Source organism: Cladophialophora bantiana, assembly GCF_000835475.1.
Source record: "Cladophialophora bantiana CBS 173.52 unplaced genomic scaffold supercont1.8, whole genome shotgun sequence".
Classification (NCBI taxonomy): Eukaryota; Fungi; Ascomycota; class Eurotiomycetes; order Chaetothyriales; family Herpotrichiellaceae; genus Cladophialophora; species Cladophialophora bantiana.
In genome coordinates, this window is record NW_015971582.1 from 1,605,862 (window position 1) to 1,626,875 (window position 21,014).

General features: G+C 51.9%; 7 protein-coding genes across 7 annotated transcripts; 3 read left to right on the forward strand and 4 right to left on the reverse strand.

Annotated features, from left to right (window-relative positions):
- Nucleotides 1-1,808: 1,808 nt before the first annotated feature.
- On the reverse strand, nt 1,809-3,083 carry Z519_06232 (uncharacterized protein; the record flags this gene model as incomplete). Its single annotated transcript, XM_016763972.1, has 2 exons — nt 1,809-2,770; nt 2,864-3,083. 2 exons carry the CDS (start codon nt 3,081-3,083, stop codon nt 1,809-1,811), a joined length of 1,182 nt encoding a protein of 393 aa, XP_016620296.1.
- A 459-nt stretch (nt 3,084-3,542) lies between these two features.
- Z519_06233 (uncharacterized protein) lies at nt 3,543-8,347 on the reverse strand (the record flags this gene model as incomplete). Its single annotated transcript, XM_016763973.1, has 6 exons — nt 3,543-3,740; nt 3,793-4,098; nt 4,181-4,994; nt 5,081-7,329; nt 7,389-8,160; nt 8,214-8,347. The coding sequence occupies 6 exons, from the start codon at nt 8,345-8,347 to the stop codon at nt 3,543-3,545; spliced, it is 4,473 nt and encodes a 1,490-aa protein (XP_016620297.1).
- A 792-nt stretch (nt 8,348-9,139) lies between these two features.
- On the forward strand, nt 9,140-9,952 carry Z519_06234 (thiamine pyrophosphokinase; the record flags this gene model as incomplete). Its single annotated transcript, XM_016763974.1, has 1 exon — nt 9,140-9,952. One exon carries the CDS (start codon nt 9,140-9,142, stop codon nt 9,950-9,952), a length of 813 nt encoding a protein of 270 aa, XP_016620298.1.
- Nucleotides 9,953-10,345: 393 nt separating this feature from the next.
- Nucleotides 10,346-14,162, reverse strand: Z519_06235 (uncharacterized protein; the record flags this gene model as incomplete). The annotated part of the gene is made up of 5 exons (XM_016763975.1): nt 10,346-10,779; nt 10,846-11,170; nt 11,220-13,993; nt 14,047-14,091; nt 14,144-14,162. 5 exons carry the CDS (start codon nt 14,160-14,162, stop codon nt 10,346-10,348), a joined length of 3,597 nt encoding a protein of 1,198 aa, XP_016620299.1.
- Nucleotides 14,163-14,629: 467 nt separating this feature from the next.
- Z519_06236 (uncharacterized protein) lies at nt 14,630-15,838 on the reverse strand (the record flags this gene model as incomplete). Its single annotated transcript, XM_016763976.1, has 2 exons — nt 14,630-15,709; nt 15,758-15,838. 2 exons carry the CDS (start codon nt 15,836-15,838, stop codon nt 14,630-14,632), a joined length of 1,161 nt encoding a protein of 386 aa, XP_016620300.1.
- A 1,063-nt stretch (nt 15,839-16,901) lies between these two features.
- Z519_06237 (uncharacterized protein) lies at nt 16,902-18,521 on the forward strand (the record flags this gene model as incomplete). The annotated part of the gene is made up of 1 exon (XM_016763977.1): nt 16,902-18,521. The coding sequence occupies one exon, from the start codon at nt 16,902-16,904 to the stop codon at nt 18,519-18,521; it is 1,620 nt and encodes a 539-aa protein (XP_016620301.1).
- A 686-nt stretch (nt 18,522-19,207) lies between these two features.
- Z519_06238 (uncharacterized protein) lies at nt 19,208-20,308 on the forward strand (the record flags this gene model as incomplete). The annotated part of the gene is made up of 2 exons (XM_016763978.1): nt 19,208-19,679; nt 19,731-20,308. 2 exons carry the CDS (start codon nt 19,208-19,210, stop codon nt 20,306-20,308), a joined length of 1,050 nt encoding a protein of 349 aa, XP_016620302.1.
- Between the last annotated feature and the right edge of the window lie 706 nt (nt 20,309-21,014).

Sequence of the window (21,014 nt, forward strand, 5' to 3'; positions counted from 1 at the left end):
GAGCGAAAACGGTAGAGGTCGAAAGGAAAGGCGGGCGATGCGGGACCGAGAGTACTGGGAGGCCAGAGTCGACGCCGGAGTCGATACTGAAGGTGAAGGGAACGGAACGGGAGGCAATAAGGTCGGAAGAGTGAAGTATGAAGAGTGACAGCAAAGGACGGTGAAGGGGGAAAAACAAGATGGAGCGAAATGATGATAGATGGTGGATGGATGGGAAAGAGACCCAAGCCTGGCGGGACGCAGGGAGGAAGGAGAGCAGCGGATGGAAGAGAGCAGCAGCAAAAGGGAGAAGAGAAGGAAGAGAAGCCGAGCGCAGGGGAAAAAAAGGGTGAGTCTGACAACAGGTGATGCGCCACTTCAACGAGGCTCAACACACCCAAAAAGCCTTGGGATGCCCGTAGTGAGCCTATGTCAGACGGCGCCGCTTTTCTCAGGCATCTTACGCACCCACTCAGCGCCGAACTGGGATAGCAGCCAGCCAACGGGAACCCGCGATGGACGGTTCCAGGGGGTTTTTGGGATCCTAGGCGATTGGTTTGGGAGTTCCCAAGGGTGCTTCTCCGGGTGCCACCAGTGCTGTTGGGGCTTGGCAGGCTACTGGAACAGGCGCCACCTGGGCCACTCAGGGCTCAAGGGCGCTTGACGCTTGTGGCTTTCTGGTTAAAGGGGGTTATCAGGGTTGCTTAGTCTGCGTCCTTCACCGTGCTGTCACCCAAGAGCGAAGCCCTCTGACCCATCCAGCTGCCACGATTGCTACCCTTCGCACTTGCCATCTGCATCGCTTTCTTTTCTTTTTCCCGGGGGCGAAGTCTGGCCTGCTTCCACCAACTCCAGCAACGCCAGCAACCCAATCAGTTCATAAAGTCCCTCCTTACCATTCCGCTATTAATACCGCCCGCTACTGTCTTCTCAGTAGGTCTATTTGCTGATCTGCTTACAATAGTCCACCTGGTCCACTAGTGCAGCGCTAGTGCCGAATCCCACGAGGGTTTTATAGGCCGTGATGCTCCCCAGACCACTGTCTCACCCTCGTCCGAATTGGTCGGCTCGGGTTTCGGGTGGAGAAGCAGGTGTGAACCCCTTCCCGATGTGTATACGGGGAAATATGTCAGGGACAGGCGGCACAGAAAGAGCAGGCCACGCAAAGACGGCGGGACGTATTATAGGCGACTGCGGCGGCGACAATGACATCTTCTAAATATCCTTTCGCTACGAGGAGGAAGATTTCGAGAACCCGTTCGTCATTCCAGAGCCGAGTTGAGCTATCTTGAGAACCATGCCAACCTCGATCGCGTCTGTCTCAAAATTGCCTCGTGTCAAGCGAAGCCTAAGCGGAGATTGCTTGTTCATCAAAATCCCTACCTAGCGAGGCTAGCTATCTAATACCTACCTACGAACGAGTACCCAAAATTGTGTCCCATTCATTCTCTCTGAACGTGAAGGTTCAGTACCGAGTGCCTAGTCAACAGCTCTGCCACATGGCGGCCCTAATCTTGGCTCACTTCAGTTCAATGGGGAGCTATGTCTTCCCTGAGCCTGGTAAGGCTCTTTAGCGAGCAAACCAACAGCAGAAGTTGGACTGAGATGAGGGTCTTCGTTTTTTGCTAATTACATCACAGGGCCGCTACGTATCGAACTCTTCCTAGTCATCTGTTGATCCCATACTGTACAAGGCGAGCCTCGCATCAATGATGTACAATACCTTTTGTCTTCCATGTCTGTGTGTAAATGACTCCATCAAACTGCTATGCAAGAGAAAGGACAACCAATCTTTTCTGTCGTGTACAATGCATTTCCCTCTTCTATCTTCACTTTTGTGTCTTCTCCGTCTCAATTCCGGTAGCATCATGGGCCGCCTTGGGCACAATACTAGCTTCGGGATTGAACGTCTCCTCGGTCTCAGCGGATGAAGCATTCTTTGCCTCTCTCGTTCCCCCTGATTTCTGGCCCTCTATGATGTTTTCGCGCTCCGGCGACATTGTAGTAGAATGAGACGGATCACCACTCACTTTCGTCTTTGCCTCTGCCGAGGGTGGTTTGCTACTCCGGAGGAGCGCTGGTTTTTCGGATGTCGTGACCTCACTCTTCTCGATTTCCGGTTCGGATGGTGTCTTTGTTGGAGTTTGCGGAAGCGTTTGCTCATGTGATTGTTCTTGTGGTTCAGGGGAAGTCACCTTCTTCGTCGTTCGAGGAGGCCTAGGTGCTGGATCCGGCTCCTCCAGCAACCTGCGCTGCGCCACGGCTCCTTCTTGTTGCCGCTTCCTCTCTGCGATTTCGTTTACCAATTCCTGCTTCTCAGCCTCCAGCCCAGCATCCAGCTCTTCATCGTCCTCCAGTTCGCCCTTGTAAATTTCCGGATACCTCTGGAAACACTGCTGCATGTTTTGGAACTTGTCTATACAATCCATGCCCTTGGGTTCCTCTTTTGAAAACACGAAACATGAAAAGGCTTCGCGGAATTCAGGACCGCAAGGGCCATGAGCCATACCACCCAGGCACGGACAGTCCCAGTTGATCTCCCCTGTTTCTGGGTTGAAGGCGCCTTCGCCGGTTGCCTCCTCTTCTAGCTCTCCGGCAGTGCCGGTCGTGAGTGGCTCATGGTCGGAAACAATGGTTGTGGAAGCATTTTCGGACGATATTGAATCGGCGGCGGAGTGGAGCACGGAGGCATTCCTCTCCGCTTCTATTGCTCGACGGGAGGTCAGGGCTTCTAAGGTCGAATGGTCCCTCCGTTCGTCTTCCACAGCGTCGAGGTTGGGATTTAATAGATCTGTCCCTCACACGCAGATGGAATCAGTATTCGATCCACAAAGCAGATGTGAACCGCCGGCAAGCGACCCAGGACTCTGAGGCGTTGACGTACTATATTGTGGCTGCTCCGCAAAGACGGGGCTGGTGTTATAATAGTAAATGCCCGCGATGGCGATACCCCATCTCAACGCAGTACCTTTCCAACTCCGTCGCGTGTTCGCTGGCGATGTACTGACGAATCGTTTCCCAACTGGGCTTCTGGCTGCGGGAGCTCGGGAGAAAAGGGAGTGAGCTACGGAGCGCACCTGCGACCGGGCCGCTGGTCGAAACATGGTAAAGGAACCTTGTGGTCCTTGTTGTAATCTTCTTTCGGTTCAAAGATACGAGAGGGAATGAAACATGGCATCAAAGAAAAAGAACCTGGGAGCGCAAATGAACGACAGCAGGCAAGGCCGCGAAAGTGGTGATGCAATGGCAGTGAATAGGCCAAACTCTCGACATTAATAATTTGGAGCTCGAAGATTTCAGATTGCGTTTCAGCACAGCTGAATCCCGCCGTATCGGTGGTTCTATAGGGCGGAGTAAATACGCACCTAACGTCCATCGCGTTCAGCCTTGCCAAGGGCCAGAGGGCAAGGCTCTCAGATCATTGCCCCCTCCTTTTAATCGGGGGACCTTGAAGCCGATATGATATCCTGAAACACGATCCCAAGTGACTAAAGTCGCAATGAAGATATTCTTCGCATCTATTCTTGAGATCCTTTACGTGGTCTTGGCCACGACCTCTGTAATCACGCCCTAAGCCCGTGAAGACTGGCACGATACTCCTTCTCCGCCTTCAACCGCAACATGTCCTGGAGATAGAGTGACCATGGATCTAGAAGGAACTGTATTTCCGGGTCCTTATCCGCATTAAAGACGCGTACGAGGAAATACACGTCTGTCGGAATGCCGGTATCTGTTGATTCTGGAATGGTGTAGATGCGAGCCTGTTCTAAACGTTAGACTGGGATACCGGAGATGTTGCTGAAGTCAACTCACCATCTTCCACTGATCATTGCTGTATGAGAACTCAGAGTTCAAGTCCCCTTTGGTCGTTCTCACATCAAGATGATACACAGGTGGACGCTTGATCCATCTCTTGGCCTCTGGGTAACACTCCGCGACATAACGAGTGAACATTTTGCTGGTGTCATTGACCGTGAAGCTGGCGTAGAGCTTGGGCTTCCCGTTGTTATTTTGTTCTCGGACGAAATTTTTGTGTCCATTTCTTGCCCTCAAACTGTGGGTCCAGTGGTCATCTGGACTATAAGCAGCGTTGAGCATTCGTCGTAGTTCTTCCGAGACCTATAACGCTCGTCAGCACCAGAACCATGTTGTTCACGTGTCTGCATAATTTTCGAACAGGCCTCAGCACGATGAGGCTTACCTTCTTCTGGCCGATAAACTCGAGATTGTCGTCGGCCTCCCGTCGCATGTGTTCAGCGAATATGGTACTTCTCCGGACCATTCTCGCGGGAATTGCAGCGAAGATCTTCATCTTGTTGCCACCGAGCGTTGAACCGGAAAATGTCGACGAGGCTCGTGACGCAACAGATTTAGTATCATCATCTTCTTCTTCTTCCATATAGAGATCGTTGGCGCCGAGACTGCTGAATCCGCCGGTCATCACAAAAGCCTCGTCGGAATTGTTCGAGCCGTGATAGAAAGAAATGTCTCTGGAGCCCAAACCGGTAGCAAGCATACCGACAGAGATGAACCTACGGACCAGGTCTGCTTTGAGCGTGCTCTTTCGCCCATTTTGATGGACTCCAGTGCTTCGACCCTGAGACCTTCGCGGATCGAAGTCGTCAATGTCTTCAAACTCATCCTCTGTCTCATCATCCAGATTGAGGGTCGGAACTCCGTGCTCCTGAAAGCATCTCTGTATGTTCGGAATGTCCTCTTGTAGAGCAATGGCGAGGAGAAATAAGCCTTTATCTTCAATCCCACAGAAGCTAGCGATAGCCTCGATTAGATCTCGCGGGACCTTGTTTGATTCAAAGTACCCGTTTTTGAAATAGATTTCGAGGCGGTTGTGTTCAGTGGACAAGACCACGTTCCCATCCTTTGAGCGTCCCGACCTGTTCTCCGAGGCAACTTTCACGGACCATTTTTGAATGACTCTGGTGGTGGAAAATGCTTGTAGTGACTTGAGCTTAACCGCTTTTTCTTTCTTGCTATGCTCTTTCTTGGGAATCAGTCTGGAGAAAATTCGTTAGATACGGGCGTCTCCAGAGCATAAGCGAGAGACGGCCAGCGTTTCGCTGAATGGGCAAATAATTCTCACCTTGCTATGAATTCCGCTCTTGACCGCAGGTCAGCTTGTCGATTCAGGTCAGGTCGGAAGGAACCAACAGTCTCTGCAATGCTCGTCACCGCTCGTGTCAGCCGTCGTTTGTCACCGCCTAGTTTCCGAATCAGGAGCGGGATTTTTAATACATCTTCGACCTGAAAAGCAAGCAGGGGCACGATCCCACAAAAGCTCTCCAGTAGATGTGTTCTATCAGCAATGAACCACGCATCCAAGTTCTTGGCACATCCGAGCATATCCCACTGGCCTTCGTTGCTCGTATTGTAGACAGGCCAGATGTAATGTGTCTGAAGTGAGTCGATCGCCGTTGTCATCTCGTCCTTTTCCAGATGTTTCTCGATTTCGAGAAATAGAGCCTTGATGTAAGATAGAGGGTCGCCGACGTTCAGCAATTTGGCCTCCCGTACGAGGTCCGCAATACCAGCGTCCGGACGGAGGAAGAAGTCGCGGAAAAGCCGCTGACAAGATGGATATATGTTCTTCAGGGCAACAAACCGTCGAAGACATTCTGGGCCGCTCCATAAGCAATCTTGCACCTTGACCCAGCGAGGTTCTCCTCCAGGTCTTTTGTTCGGAACGCAAACAAGCGGCTTCTCGTTGAATGACTGCTTCACAAGGTCGGGGAGTTCTGAACATCGAGCTTGGACTTGTTCAAGCATCAAGGCAGCCCTGTCGATAACAGCTACATCTTTGGTTCCGCTCATTGCTTCTAGACATCGAAGATAGAAGCAAACGTCGCCCTCGACACCAAGACCCAAAATTTTCAACCTCTGCCAGCGAGGGTCAAGAGGGTCGTCAACATCAACGAAAGGTACCTGACCATTTGCTTGTTGGACAAGTTCTGGGATAGGCAGGAATACCTCTCGAAGTGCCTTGGCCGGGCCTCCAACGCACTGCACTTGCGCTTCTTGCAGCGAGTTTCTAAGCTTCTCTCGACATGCTTGTCTTGCCTTTCTCGAATCATCTCGAGCACCGCCGGCATCGTCTTCCAGCCACCGAGAGTAATATCCCCAATTATCTCTCAGGAGGACCAGAAAATCCCTAGAAGTCTGCATAATCAAAGCAAAATGACGAGATAGGCCAAAGGAATACGGTGATTCTCCGTCAAGCTGGGTGAGTCGTGGTAGAATGGAGATCTTGGCAATGTTCTCTAGCCACTCCTGCCAGTTCGCAAGGTCATCCTCCACTGCGTTCAAATAGTGCGGATGTATGAAATAGATATCATTCCGGCCAGCAAAGTAGTTGCTCGCTGCGAACGGAGCCTGCGACGGCAGATACGCGCTTTCTGCCCGGCAGCGGCCAGACCCATCCGTTGTGGCGAGCCAGAGATATCTAACCTCATAGTCGTGTACTCTGGCTCTAAAAAGGAACACCGCTTGAGATATCAGATGTGTGACGGTCAGATTCTTTGGGTTGAAAGAAGGCTGCCTATGGATATGAAGGAGGTAATCGGCGATGGCATCTTGGCCGAAGACCTTAAGCCCGAGCTGAAGATATAGAGCTCGAGCTGTGGGATTGTTAGCAGCATCCTCTCGAACAAGTCGGAATGCGAGACCCTCGGGAGCCATGCAACCTTCGGCCTCTTGAGGGAGAAAGACGTTCTTCTCTTCGGCAGAAACCCATCTACCGTCATTGAGAGGAATGATCGGTAGCTTGCGAAGCTTTTCTTGGCATTCCGTATCGAAAGAAAGCTTCAGGAGGACTTCTGCAAGCCTCGTATGCCACTCAGCTGATTTCCTCCCCTGGAACAAGGCCGTATTCTGATCAATGTAACGATCCAAATGCTCCAAGAATATGGCCGCAGTCATCTTTGTGACGCCTAGTGCTTCGAGATTATCATGAAGTGACACATCATATCGGTGGCACAGATATCCCTTGTCGTTTCTTGGGGACGAAGTCATTGGGACCCCATCTCTGTCGCAGAAGTCCAAGGGGACGTACGTAAGGGAGGACGGCATCATCAGCTCTTGACTCCTAGACTTCAATACTGGTTGTCGCGAGAGAGTTTTGATGATTTCGCGTCTGGCTGGTTCGAAGAAATGCTGCTGCGTCAGATTGAATGGGATGAACCTGGGCCAGATATAACATAATTGGCCGTGACTGTATGCACTAGTGACAGCAACGAACGCGCCGACAAACTCTCTTCGGAGGGCTCTGTTCCATGGCGAATCGGACAAAACATCCTCTCGACTCGCAGAAAGAAGAAAATCTCCCTGGAGGAGAAACTAAAAAAGGTCAGTCGAGGTACATTCTCAATTCGGAAAGGGTAACCTGGTCTACATACCTTGAAGCCATAATCTCGGACCGGAAGGAAGGCGTACACCTTTTGAGATGTCAATGGCTGGTCTACTACGTCTGGGAATGCAAGTAGGATCTGGGATTCACTTGCCCCAGGACGCTTGGGCTCAACCGGAAGGTTTCTAGCACTGTGCGAGCTGACTAGATACTTCATGACTGCACCATCCCGGTTCAACTCAATCGCTGTTTCACCGTGGCTAGTACTGACGGTCTTGCTCAGAGTAGTTTGCCATGTCAGTCCGCCATCTCGAATCGTAATCTTTACAGTTCTCAAGCGGCGAAGAAACATGAGCATACGCGGGTCGAACTCTCTCAGGTCTGAGAGCAGCCGCGCCTCATCGAAGTCCGGAGACAACTGCAACAGCATAGATGTCATGAGTGGCGTGGAAGGTTCAGGGAACGGCTCCCAGATGGGCGCGATCATTCCTAAAACCTGCTTCTTGTCGAATTTGAAAGTGTAACAGTTGGACGAGATCCAGACAACATCAGCGGCTTTGAAGACCGATTTAAAGCCAATCCCCTTTTCCCCAACGTATGCAGTAGCACGATTCGCACCGGCTTTGGTACTACTGCCCACCCTGCAGATGGCCTCAACATTCTTTTCACTAAACCCTCTCTCATTGCAGTCGATCCTGAGACGTCGATTCTGGTACGTTAGCGAAATGCTAGGGTCGGCGTCATCATACTCGTTGTCGTCGGCGTTCTGTATCAGCTCTAGGAGGAAATGAGTCGACTTTTGGTATAATTCATCCGCCAGGCTGAGGCATGGTTAGTCACGACTCATGACCGAGTGAAGGGAAGGCCTATTCACGTGTGAAGGGCGTTCTGGAGATTCTCGACATTTCGACTCCTTCCGTTGGTGCCGTCCAGTCCGGCTTCTCTTCTTATGGCATTAATATGGCATTGAGCCCTCTGGATAGCCTGATCTCGGTTCAGCTGTACCATCTTGGAAATCCACCCAGCTAAAGAGCTTCTCAGCCTGACGGGGATTTGAGGGGCAGCACGGCTTTTTGTAGCCGTCAGCGCAGATAAGCCACCGAGGTCCCTTTAATCCCACAATAAGCCTTGGCTCAGAGGATAGACGAGGCAGACTGCGAGGTAGCTATTCTTTAGTCTCGTCAAGAGAAAGGATAGGCCGAGCAAGGCAACCATCTTTGTTAGCATCGGAGAACTGGTCCACTAGCACCCGGCACATTTGGGCCCGTGGTAGGGAAAAATTGCCAAAAGCGTACAAGATGCATCTGTCAAGCGCAGTTGCCTGCAGGCTGCCACTCACTCACGTCTCTCGAGACCAGGAAACCCATACTTTTGGGGCGGTGGCAGTGACATCCTGAATGGGTACAGACTCCAACCAACTGTCGATGTCAAAAGCATTGCTGCGGCAGCGCACAGAATCAATTGTGCATATCGTACGAAGGTGACTTTGCTTGAAAGGCTGACCACTCTCGTGAGCATGGAGAGGTGAGAAGTGAAGTGAGGCTGATTCTGAAACCGACAATGGATGCAAGGCGCTTCTCGGTGGGGACGATGCCGCTTTATGTACAGAGTCTCGTCACCGAACTGGCAGGAATGTCGCTAAAAGCGGCAGCCACGGACCGATGCTCGTCCGGGGCGCCGAGATGAGATCAAACTCCCAAGCAGCCGCTTGAATCCGTGCATCTCCCTCCTCGACAGAGATCCCTAGGTTGACTTGACACGATTGCAGCCCAAGACTGTGCGGAAAGCAGCCCAGCAACAATGGTAACCGACTGGTACCCCTGCGGCCTCCTGAATAATAGCCCCACGCATCCCTACGCCATCATAATCCTCAACCAGCCCGTGAACAAAAATGCCCTGAATGCCGTTATCGGGTCAGCCTCGTTGCTCCTATGTGCCGATGGCGGCGCCAACAGGCTGTACAAGTACGACAAAGCCGCACAGAATGGCTTGTCAAGGCTGAAGCGCCGACTTCCAGATGCCATCGTGGGGGATCTTGACTCCCTGGCAGGCCCTGTGGAAGAGCATTATCGCTCGCTAGGATCCCAAGTGATCAAGGACCCGGACCAGTTTTCTACGGACTTCACCAAGTGTTTAAAGTGGATTCGCAACTGGGTGATATCAAAGCATGAACGTGGCGGATCCAATCACGACAAAGAGCCACAGGCCGTCATGGACGTCGTTGTACTAGGGGGGCTCGGAGGTCGGGTGGACCAAGGCTTCTCGCAAGTCCATCACCTGTTCATGGCGGAGAACGACCCGGCGCTTTTGAGAGGCCGCATTTATCTATTGTCAGAACAGAGCTTGTCATTTGTCCTAGCTGATGGCCACAATCTCATCCACCTCGACCCAGGTTATTTCGCAGAGAATGTAGGAATCCTCCCTGTTCTCGGACGCACGTTCCTCACCACAAAGGGTCTTGAGTGGGACGTTGAACACTGGCCCACCGAGTTTGGCGGCCAAGTGAGTACCAGTAACCATATACGATCCTCCGAAATCGACATTGCCTTTGAGGGTCCAAGACCTCTATTCACCATGGAATTGGAAGATCGTCTCACAGCTAGTGGCGAATGAGACTTGCGTCACGGATGGTGATTGGCGGTCTCTTCATAAGCCTGTCCCACGCGGGAGGCAGATCTCCGTCGCAGCTTGACCCCGGGTGCTTCCATCGGGTCGGTTAGCGATCAGTTTCAAAGCCGGTTGCCAGATTCGTGACCCGACGCTGTCCGTATGGCAGGTCTCGCTTGGCCGTCCCTGCTTCGAGGCCGCACGGTGCTTTGGACTCTTTCGTGGTCGAGCGCATTTGGTGCAGCCCGAAGAACCGCCTGGCGATGCCTGAACTCCGGCGCAATCAATGCCAATGCGGCATACCGCGGCTGGTTCGCAGAGTACATGAACCAGAGAGTTGGCTACTGAGCGATGAGCGAGATGGCAGAGTCTCACGTCCTATTGAGGCCAAGCGGCCAATCAGCCTGGCTTCTTTGACGAAAATGGGGAGTGATTGTGCTGTGACCGAGAGCTGCTGGCTGTCTCGTTCTCGCACGTTAGGGATACGGAAGGTGTCTTGATAGTGCCGTACCAGTCAACGTCGCTCAGATTGAGTCTTCTTGCTCGGGGCGCATGGCGTCCCGACCTCTCAGCACGACTGAGGGAAGGATTGTAATGATCGGGTCCTAATTTGCGATCTTCAGTATTGGGGTTCTTCTTCAAGGGAGGTTGGGCAATAGGGTCACAAGGAAATCCATTGGGAATACCATCGTGCTGGTCATCTTCGCGCAGATCGTAATTCAGGACCAAGTTCTTGATGCGCTGTTGTTCCTCCCTCTCTGCGGCTTGCTGTGATTTCATTGAGACGGCAAAGCTCGAATCGGCCGGTAATTCGATTGTCCTTGTCTGAAAAGCTGTCAGTAATGTGCTGCCTACACGATCTCACCTGGCTTATTGTGAAAGGATGGTAAAGGGGTTACTTGCTTGTTGTCGATTCCCCTTTTTGGTCATCAACGAAAACGCCATTGTATTCGATTCAGATTCCGGAACAGGACCGGGTTCCTCGTCATTTGGCTCGACCTGCGCTCGTTGAATTTTTCGAATCGGCAAAGGCACGTCGAAATGAGTTTTGCGTTCAAATTTGCGGGAGTCTAAGCTTTCAGCCATCATCTTCTCGAACGCTCGGTCAAACTCGGCCTCAGCCTCCGGGTCAAGGTGTTCCTCTTGACGCAGGACGACAATCTGTTCTTCTTCATCGGAGTCAATGTCTTCTTTTTCCTCACCAGTGTCCTCTTCTGCGGCAACCTACTTCTAGTTAGTAGACGATGAACTGTAACGTTAAAAATCCACTTACCTCGGCTTCCTCGTCTGACGATCGCCCAATTTCGGCTTCGAGTTCAGCATCGCCTTCGCCAAGTGCATCCTCCGAGCCCGAGTCTTCAATGTCTTCCGGCTGCTCCACGCTCTTCTCCCCCCCTTGCTGTTTGTAATTTGTGCTTACTGCTTCAGCAAATAGTTTTGCTGCCTCGCCCAGCTCCGTAACCAGTTTCCAGTTAGGGCGGACAAGAGAGTACGTGTCTTGCACCAGAAAATCAATTTCCATTGGCAGGGGGTCCTTTGTAGCCATGTAGTATTGGAAGAAGGTCAGGAAGAAGTCGAGCTTCTTGCGGGAGCTACCTCTGTCAAAACAGATTCCACAAGTGTCGAGGAGAGTACATATCAATCGGATGCGAAAGTACTCATCAGGCGGATCAAACGGTGTAAAGTTGCCAGGCTGCGGTGTCCCTCCTTCATGACCAAATGTCACAATCCGATATAAGGTATCGAATACCACGGTTGAGTCAATCATCTTGTAGTTGTAGAGCTCTCCCAGGTATTTGACTTCAGCAACCCTTCGCTGATTGAATTTGAAGTCGTTCTGCTCCAGGCCAAGAGTAATCTGTTCCAGGATATTATCGATAATTCCGACAGCGAAGTCTTGATGATACCGGAAAAGCGCCTGGAGGAGAACAGCGAGGAGATGGATGTTGCTGAACTTGACTTTGCCAGGCTTGCTAAAAATCTTTTCTAGCATCTGGACAACTTCCTTCTCTTCCCAATGCAGTTTTCGGATGGTCTTGAGAACCTTCATGTAATTGCGCTTGGTCATTTCCATATATACCAGCTGTCGAACGAAGAGCTCCGTTGGGGTGCGTTCTTTTTGTTGGATGGCAGCCCGCTGAGGAGGGTCAACGTAATACAAAGCATTTTCGATCAACATGCGCTCTTGAGCCCCCATGTGCTGTGCAGACTTCTTGCGGTTCAACGTCTCGAGGAAAGACGTCATCCGAGGAGAAGTCTCGGGATTCCGAAGGAGATATCGGCCACAGTTTTCGAGTAGATGGGCGATGATCTCGATATTCATTCTCGAAAAGTCATCCAAACTGACTTTAAAACAGTGGAAAATGACGTGCTCTGGGACGATCCCAAACTTTGTGAGTTCCGCCAGGTAACGGATGTTGGCCATGCGAATCTGCCCAAGGAAGTCTTTGGATTTCCTTCTCTGAAGGCTTCGAAATTCATCATCAAGGTGTGAAATCAGCCCTTGCACAACATCAGGCATGTACTGTCCAAGAGTTGCGGCAAGGCGCGCATACAAAGGGAGCAGATCGATCCGACCTTTGGGAACCTCCTGGATAGCCTTGATCAGACGATTTCGAGAGGCTTTCGAGTTCAAGAAGCAGAAGTCCAAGGCAATCTGATCGACCATATCTTTGGTCTGGAGTTCCGGCAGGCGTAGGAGAATGGCATCAACTTGCGCACCAACCGTCTTATTCGAAATGGCTGTCGACTGGTCGTCATTGTCCGAAGGCTTACTCGTGCCACCTTCAAGAGGTGTAGTGGAAGTTTCGGCACGTTCGTCTGATTCTAGCTTCTTTTTTGAATCCTCGAGGAGAATGCCTGGCACACGGCCCTTGAGATCGATCAGGTTCTCATAGAAACGACGTTCTTCTTCATCTTCCCAAATCCCCGCGCCTTCTCCTTGGCCCTTGAGGTACTCGCCTGTCTTGATCATGCCAACGGTCCCCGACGAAGCGGTCTCTGCGCTGTCCTTCTCTTCAAGGTCTGGCATTTCTTGTCCGAGGACATCGCAGAGGATTTGGGCATTTGCCACTAGTCTCTCTTGAGCTTTCGCCTGTTTTTCGAAATTCGCTTGCCTATCTTCGAAGATTTCGCCACTCTTGACATAGGCTTCTGCATTTCGGCGGCTTTGATTGTTGAGAGATCTTTGGTCTCGAATAACATGAGTTTTGACGCTTGACAAGTATCGTTCAAAGACATTGATGAATCTCTGTCGGACGGGTTGGGGGATAATAGGTGCATCTTCCTCGGGGAAGTCAGTGGAGCTATCGCCGTCTTTGGCGGGCTCGACAACATGACCGTCTGCGTCGACAGTTTTTCGGCTCTCCTCAGACGGCGGTTTGAGTCCCAGAACATCCCAAGCGAAATTCTTCACGAAGAGAACGGCCAGACTTAGGTTAGCGTGCTCCGGGTCGTGACCTAACAATTCCTTGAGAACTTCCAGAGGGAAGGGCTCATGCTCAACGAGGGCGTCGGGTCGAATACCATTTGTGCTTGGTTTTGGCTTGGATTCGGTTTGTGAAGGGGCATCTTTGCCACGGGGTGCGGCTTCATCTGGTCGATCCACATCATCCAAGCTTCGAAGAATACCGCACAGCCAAAATTCGGTAACTACACGAAGGAGAACCCTGTGTCGGACTAGGCGCTCCTTCTCTTCACGTTCGCGGACCTCTGGGCTCCAAAGCTTCATCTGAGCCTTGTCGGGAGGAGTCAACCCCTTGCCGAGAAGCCATGCTAATTGTTTGGTAAATTCTTGCGGTCCGAACCTTTGGTGTAGTGCGCTGACAACTTCGACACCGGTGGCAATCTCACTCGCAGTCTTGAGTCTACCCAGGCCTTCCGCTGTGGCTGCCGTAATCTCGGAGAGATACTTTTGTAGGGACAACGTGCGGATCTCTGATAAAAAGGTGTCTTGTGCAGCAGACGACAGCCCTGTTCGTAGGCGTTTAATAAACGCCGTGTTTTTCTTCAGCGACGAGTCGAGGGAGTCGGCTACTTCGTAGACATCTGCGCTTGAGGTTAACGAGACTCGGTTCCGACACGCGAGAGACGATGCGTACCCTTTGCGCCTGCCCAGACGCGCAAATTTAGGTCACGTAGTTCTCCTGGCACCAGATTGTCAGTTTGCTTTGACCTAACGCGGCCGAGTGAGCGTACTCTTGCGCTTGCGGTCCATGACGGCCCGCGGTTTTGTAAAGAGGGTCCTGACGCTCGCATGACGACAGGATAAGATGCAGAGGAGCTGCAGGAATCCTGCCTTGTAAATCGAACGGCAGATGTCACCACGCGTTCGTTACTGTAGGGTTGCGCACCTGATGGGTGAATGAATCACTTCCCAGGGGACTTTCAGTTGAGGGGCAATATTATGTTTTCACCCAAGCCTGGCAGCTGAACCGGGTTCGCTGGAGCCCGCCCCGATGATGGGTGCCAAGAGTCCTAGGTCCTTATGAGCCAGCCAGAAACCGACCGCGGACAATTGAAGTGTTCAACTAAGGAACGGCGGCTTTACAGCCTTGCTTAGCGCACAGTTTCGTGACGACGAAGCTACTTGTAATAGACATTGTGACATTGAAATCTTGACCACTGTGATTCTTTCTGCAATACTGCTCCATGGTGACTCTCACATGTGCTATGGTCATCCGCTTAGACTTGTACCTCAAAGAGCTTCGCTTTCTGAGCAGCCAATTTGGTTTTGTGTGCACGTGCAGCGTCTTGGCCAGGATCAGACTTTTCATTCTTTCCTCCGTCTACTTTCAGTCGTTTCCGAGAACCGGCCTGGGGACCTTTGGTGCTCGTTGCGTTTCGCTTTCGCTTCTGTCCTTGGTCAGCCTCGTCTTCGAGGAGATCATCCTGCTTTGTCGCTGGAACTATGTCTTCGTGCCCAGTCCACAAGTCGTCCGCCAACCATATCGGCACTGCGAATGAAGATTGGCCTTTTATGTGAATGCCTCTGACATTCCTCCATCCTTTGACAACGTGCTTTTCAATCAACTTTGAAACAACGGTTGAAATATTCTCCGACAGTTGCTCGGGCTTGAAAGAGGCCAGGCCAACACGAACGGCGACGAGCGTACCGGGCCGCAGGCTGACAGGAACCGCATCAATCGCCTTTTCGATCTCTTTGGCCAGCGCGAGTGGCGATGTTGGAGCTGCAGCGCCATCTTCCTTTGACTTTTTCGACTTGCTTGTCTTGTCTTTTCTTAAGTCGGCAATCACAACAGGGATGGGCCTTTTTGAGGTACCCTTGTAGAAGACTTTGCCCAGTGTTCCCGGCAGGCGGGTGATTATGCGGTCGTCGGCAAGAAAAATGTCGTGCTCTGAAAGCAGTTCCCTCAGTTGTTCAAATGTCTTGTACCTCGCCTTGAGCTTGGTATATCCGATTATTCGAGTAATCCGAGACTTCAGATGCCCCGGGAACGCAGGGTCGGCCACTGCATTTTTTACTGCCCTTTGGGGATCCGTGGTGATGAGGCATACCCGCAGGTCGGGGGATGTGTTGAGAGAATGCGGGACTGCAATTTTACTGGGCTTTAGACGGTTTTTGTCGACGATGTGTTGTTTCGTAGTGACGGTGAGCCAGATCGGGGCGGGAGCGTCGTCGGCGTCATCGCCCTCCGAATCCGAGTTGCTGGGGGCGAGGAGACTCTTCTTTGACGATGCTTGCTGCAAGCGCTTGGTTTCTGCCTGGATGTGCTGCAGCAATGCCCGAGAGGCTTTGAGGGTCTGGGAGGCATTAGAGAAACGGATTCAGAACCGACGGCGATTGTATACCTGATCAGGGTCGAGGTGATAAGGAGTCTGTTGAGGCAGCTTGTCGGCCACTGTGGTCGTCGCCTTGGTTACAGCAGCCATGGGAGAAGGTGGTCTTGTGGTTGCGTGTGCCTCAGTGTCTATTGTGGTCAACAGCCTGTTGTCGAGAAGGATGTTCTTTTGGCCCGGGGCGCAACGAGAAAAAAAGTTGGCTCCTGCCGCCAACAAAGTCGCCAGTGTGGGGAAAATTCAAAATCATACTCGGCTAACCTTCCTCGATCTGAGCGAGTCTCCAACTCGCACTGTGCCTTCAAATCAATCATGATCCCTCGTAGCCCTCGCTATCTTTCTCCCAGATGTTCCCGCCCAGAGCCGACCAGCCGGAAGACATGGACAAGGCAAAGGTCAAGATTGATAGCTTGAAAGTATGTTCAGGCACAGTGACTCCCCGCATTCCGTACAACCACGCTGGTGACAAGTCGGTTCGCGAAAAAGTACCGAGTACCGTAGGTGATGTTTCGTCAATTCCCCGTCTAGATGTACGGACTCTGTGGAGGAGGCGTCGGTGGAATAATATGAGGAGGGCAACATGCAATGCAACTCTAGCGTAGAATGCGGCCAACGATATGATATCTGCTACATGGAGCCATTTTCTCACCCTGCTTCTTCCCTCCTTGATAACACACGGATTCCAACCCACCATAATAATCTTCTCTGGATGGCGGCATTGGGCCGACTGTGAGCGAATCTGTCGAGCATCTGTGCCAGACGCGCTCCTCGGTGCGTGCCATGAACAGTTAGTGGCGTCAGAAAAATGCTGGCGCGAGAAAGGCGACTTGGGCCCACTCCACACCTGTCCGCACCCTGCCTTTTCCCATTTCTCCAATCCACACATCGCGTGAGTTGCCCTCGATCCATCCATACCAGCACCTTGCACCTTCTCATGCCCGGCCTCTCTTGACCTTTGACCTCTTTTGTGGCCAGCTGCCTTCTTCACTTGCTGCTCGTGTTCGTTACTATTGTCTGCTCCTCCGCTGAACACCTCATGAGCAGATCCAGCACGTAGTACCCTCCGGACCTCTGCCGAGGACGCGCCTTTGGAGCTGGTCCATCTACCTCAGCAGTCGCGCTTCCAGGGAGCTGAGCACGGTGAGGACTGAACACCATGTCTCCCTCGACCACCCTCTCCGAGACGGCGGTCATCTCCCCCCCTCCAGGCCCGAAAAGACCAGCAACTTCACTTCTTCCTGCTTTTGAGCCACTCTCCTCGTCGCCGGCTTTACCGAGACCCCTCAAGCGAAACCGAGATGCTCTCGAGGAGCACACGACCTATCCTACGCCGGTACCTACTTCTTCTACCGCCATCCTATCTTCCTCGCCGGCACATGTAATCAAATCCAGATCCAGTCTTCCGAGAACTTCTACCCTTGCTGAACGTACTCCCCTCGGCGCCGTCCCTTCTGTCCAGTTGCAAGCCGATGGCAAGGTAACGCGTATGGGAAGATCCAGCGCTTCTTGCGACTACCAGCTCTCCTCGAACCGTCTGATATCCAGAGTCCACGTGGAAGCTTGCTACAAACCGACCGGTTCGCGTCTTGGGCGTGATCGTGTGGAAATCACATGTACCGGGTGGAATGGTATCAAGATACACTGCAAGGGTCAGGTGTACGAGGTTAAGAAGGGAGAGACATTTTCGTCCGATATTCGAGACTCGGAGATCATGGTTGACGTTCATGACAGTCGTGTTGTCGTGGAGTGGCCTCCTAAACTTCATCTAGGCGCCTTCTCGTCCGAAGACGAGGAGGATAACTCTCCTGCCAAGCGTCAACGGGCCATGTTGCGCCATTCAACACCACCAAGCCCAAGTCCAATGCAGGTTCGACGACGACTCGCGTCTCCCGTCTCCCCATCACCAGCCGTACAAGCTGTGATGCCCTCTTCACCCCCCCTGGCTCCAGCTACGGTTGAAATATATGAAGATCCTGAACCAGCGACCGAATGCAGTGGAACAGTCACTGGTGTCGAGGTGTCCCAGTCCACACAGGCACTGTCTCGGAATTTTGAACACCCTGGAACCTCCCAGAACGGTGCGTCGATGTCTGCTGAAGAGTTTTCGGACAATGACGAAGAAAACGATCCCATCATTCATTCTTTCGGACCCTTTGGTGCGAATCTCCTGCCCCGCATGGCATCGGTTTCTGCTGGAGATTCTCCCAACCCGAGTGTTTCTGCGAACAGTACACGATCTTCGCATACGGAGCCCCTTCCCCTCAACGACACCCCGAGCTCACCGAAAACGGAAGAATCAGAATTTGATGTGCGAGGTCACATCATCAACCAGCTTGCGTTTTCGAGATTGTCGTCTACTCCGTTGTCCACCATCTTGAGCCACCTTCCCCGCGAAGCTGGTGTTTTGTCTATTAATGAAATTAGAAAGCTTATCCGTGAAACCGCATGCATTGGTGAAGTTGCAAGGGAAGGGAAGGACGCGGCGGGCAAACCGCTAGAGAGCGAATTTTATTACATTCCAGATGAAGATGAGGATGAGAAGAGAAAGGAAGCCGTCGTCAATGATTTGCGAAAGCCGGGCTTGCGAGCTTGCCGCAAACAGCATAAGGTAACCTCTTCCAGGTCGCGGCCTTTCGATAACACATTACTGACCCATCATAGCAATACTTCTGGCGAAAGCCCAAATAGTCGATGCTCAAATGCCGTGCTTCCAAAACCGGTTGAGAGTCGAGATGGCGAAATGTGTTCTGGGCAACAGCTTGTCAGTCGAGTATGATTGCCCAGTGTGTCTTTAATTTTTTCTTTTTATTTTTTTGGGTTGCAGGTCTGTGCAATCGTCTCTGTACAGGCAGGCTGTCGTCCCTTGTCTAGCGTTCAGCGTCATGCATAGCGAAAGGAAAACAGACATCCGCGCCTTCATCTGTGGTCGGGGAAACTGGATTTCATTGTCTTTCATGCGATTTTTGAGAGCAAAGTTGAGAGGTGCCCGGAGGGGGAAGCAACAGAGCAAGCAAGTAGTCGATCGGCGCGTGGGCAAATATGGTCGTGCAGATCCAATGCAGATTGTATCTCGAGCTCCGCTTTTCCTTAATACCTCTCATCGCTGTACCCAATGTCGATGATGGCCCTGCAGGGTGTTGAATCTCGAGAATAATGTGTGGTCGAAGTTGAACATCGGAAAGACTTGGCCGATATCGGGATGCCCCTTGAATGCTCCTTGGATGCCCGTAGGACGCCTTCGGGAGAAACTCGCATAAACCCTATTACTGTAGTTCGACATCCCGAGGTCGAGCGCGAAGCTTGGGGCTTAGGCGGCGAGGCGGTTCCGTAGACGTCAATCACCAAAATTTAAGACTGTGACCAAGAATTCACCTACAATACATTTCTCTGGTCTTTCGGCCGCTGTTCCTTCAATCTCCCCTCTTCTCTGTGACTCCAGCTGGAGAGACATCCTCTACATCCATGTTGTTGATAGCTGGGCAATCTGCCTTGCGGGCAGTTCGGTCCCGGTCAACTTCGCACGCTCTCTCATCGCAGTTCCAATCGTCGTCCCTCGCACGACTACTCTCGACACTCGCCATCCTCGAGCAACGGGATGGCAAACTCAACAGTGGCTCATTAGGCGCAGTCACGGCAGGAGAAAAGCTCGGGGGCTCCGTACACGGCTTCATCGCCGGGAAATCAGCCAAGACTGTCGCACGCGAAGCGTCGAAGATCAAGGGATTGGAAAAGATCATTGCAGTGGAGAACGAAGCGTATGATAGAGGCTTGCCCGAGAACTGGGCGCCACTGCTGGTGGAGAATATCAAGAAAGGCGGCTATACACATGTGATTGCGGCGCATTCGGCCTTTGGCAAGAGTCTGCTCCCGAGAGTTGCGGCCTTGTTGGACGTCCAGCAGATTTCGGATGTTATGAGTATCGAAGGCGAAGATAGTGAGTCGTGTCCACCACGGGAAAGGACACAGTCATGTTGATGTGATACAGCATTTGTCCGACCGATATACGCCGGCAACGCTATCCTCACCGTCCAGAGTACCGACCCCACCAAACTGTTGACAGTGCGTCAAACTTCCTTCCCCGCTGCAGATATAGAAGGTGGTTCCGCTAGCGTCGAGGAGGGCGCAGACCCCAAGGCCGAGTCGTCCACCGAATGGATCTCGGAAAATCTTACAAAATCCGACCGTCCTGAACTCGCATCGGCTGAAAAAGTCGTCTCGGGTGGTCGTGGCTTGAAATCTAAAGAAGAATTCGAGCGATTAATGCCTCCGCTGGCAGATGCATTGGGCGCCGCGATCGGGGCTTCAAGAGCCGCCGTGGATAGTGGCTTTGCAGACAACAGCTTACAAGTCGGCCAGACGGGAAAGAACGTCGCCCCCCAACTTTATTTGGCCGTCGGGATTTCTGGCGCCATTCAACATCTCGCGGGCATGAAAGATAGCAAAGTGATTGCATGTATAAATAAGGACCCGGATGCGCCAATCTTCCAGGTTGCGGATGTGGGACTAGTCGGGGATCTATTTGAGAAGGTCCCCGAGTTGACGGAGAAGTTGAAGTCCCAATAATGTTTACTATGGTCAAGGAAATGGCTCTAAAAGCACGGTCATTCATTCCCTTTCCCCCCCCCCTTTTTTTTGGAGACTAGGGCGAGTGGCGGTCTAATATATGAGGTAAAGGCAACGCACAGCATACTCTCCTGGATTTCTGCCCTCCATGCATACAGTACAAAGCACAACTCCCAGCTACGTGGAGGGGTTGCCCAAAGCACCCTTGAAAGGTTGAGGGATATTCTGATGAACACGATGCAATACGAGCACGCCCAGTTGTTATGCTGTACATAATACTTTCAGTGAGATAAATTGTCTAGACTGGAGTATGCCGTATCAGGTGACCATTGGGTGACTCGAGCATTCAAGTGGAGTGACAAGCTTAGAAATAGATGTAACATGATAGGCACACAAAGTTTTATATGCCAGTAAGAATCTCTTCTTACTCCTGGAACAGGACTATTTTGTTTTTCTCTCGGTAAAAACTGTATTGGAATTGTCCTTAGATGTGCGGCAGTCAGACAGACAGTTTTACTCGATAGGAAGACATCTCGCTTCAACACACGGGAGTCACATTTCAGCCAATAGGAGCGGATCTCCGGAGGCTAATCCTACGCCTCAGTATGTGATCCTATCATGTGATATTTTGGGCACCCTGGGCGCCTACTGAGTACCCGGTACGAGGTACGAGGTACCTGGTAGGACCCTCAAGACCCTGCATCAT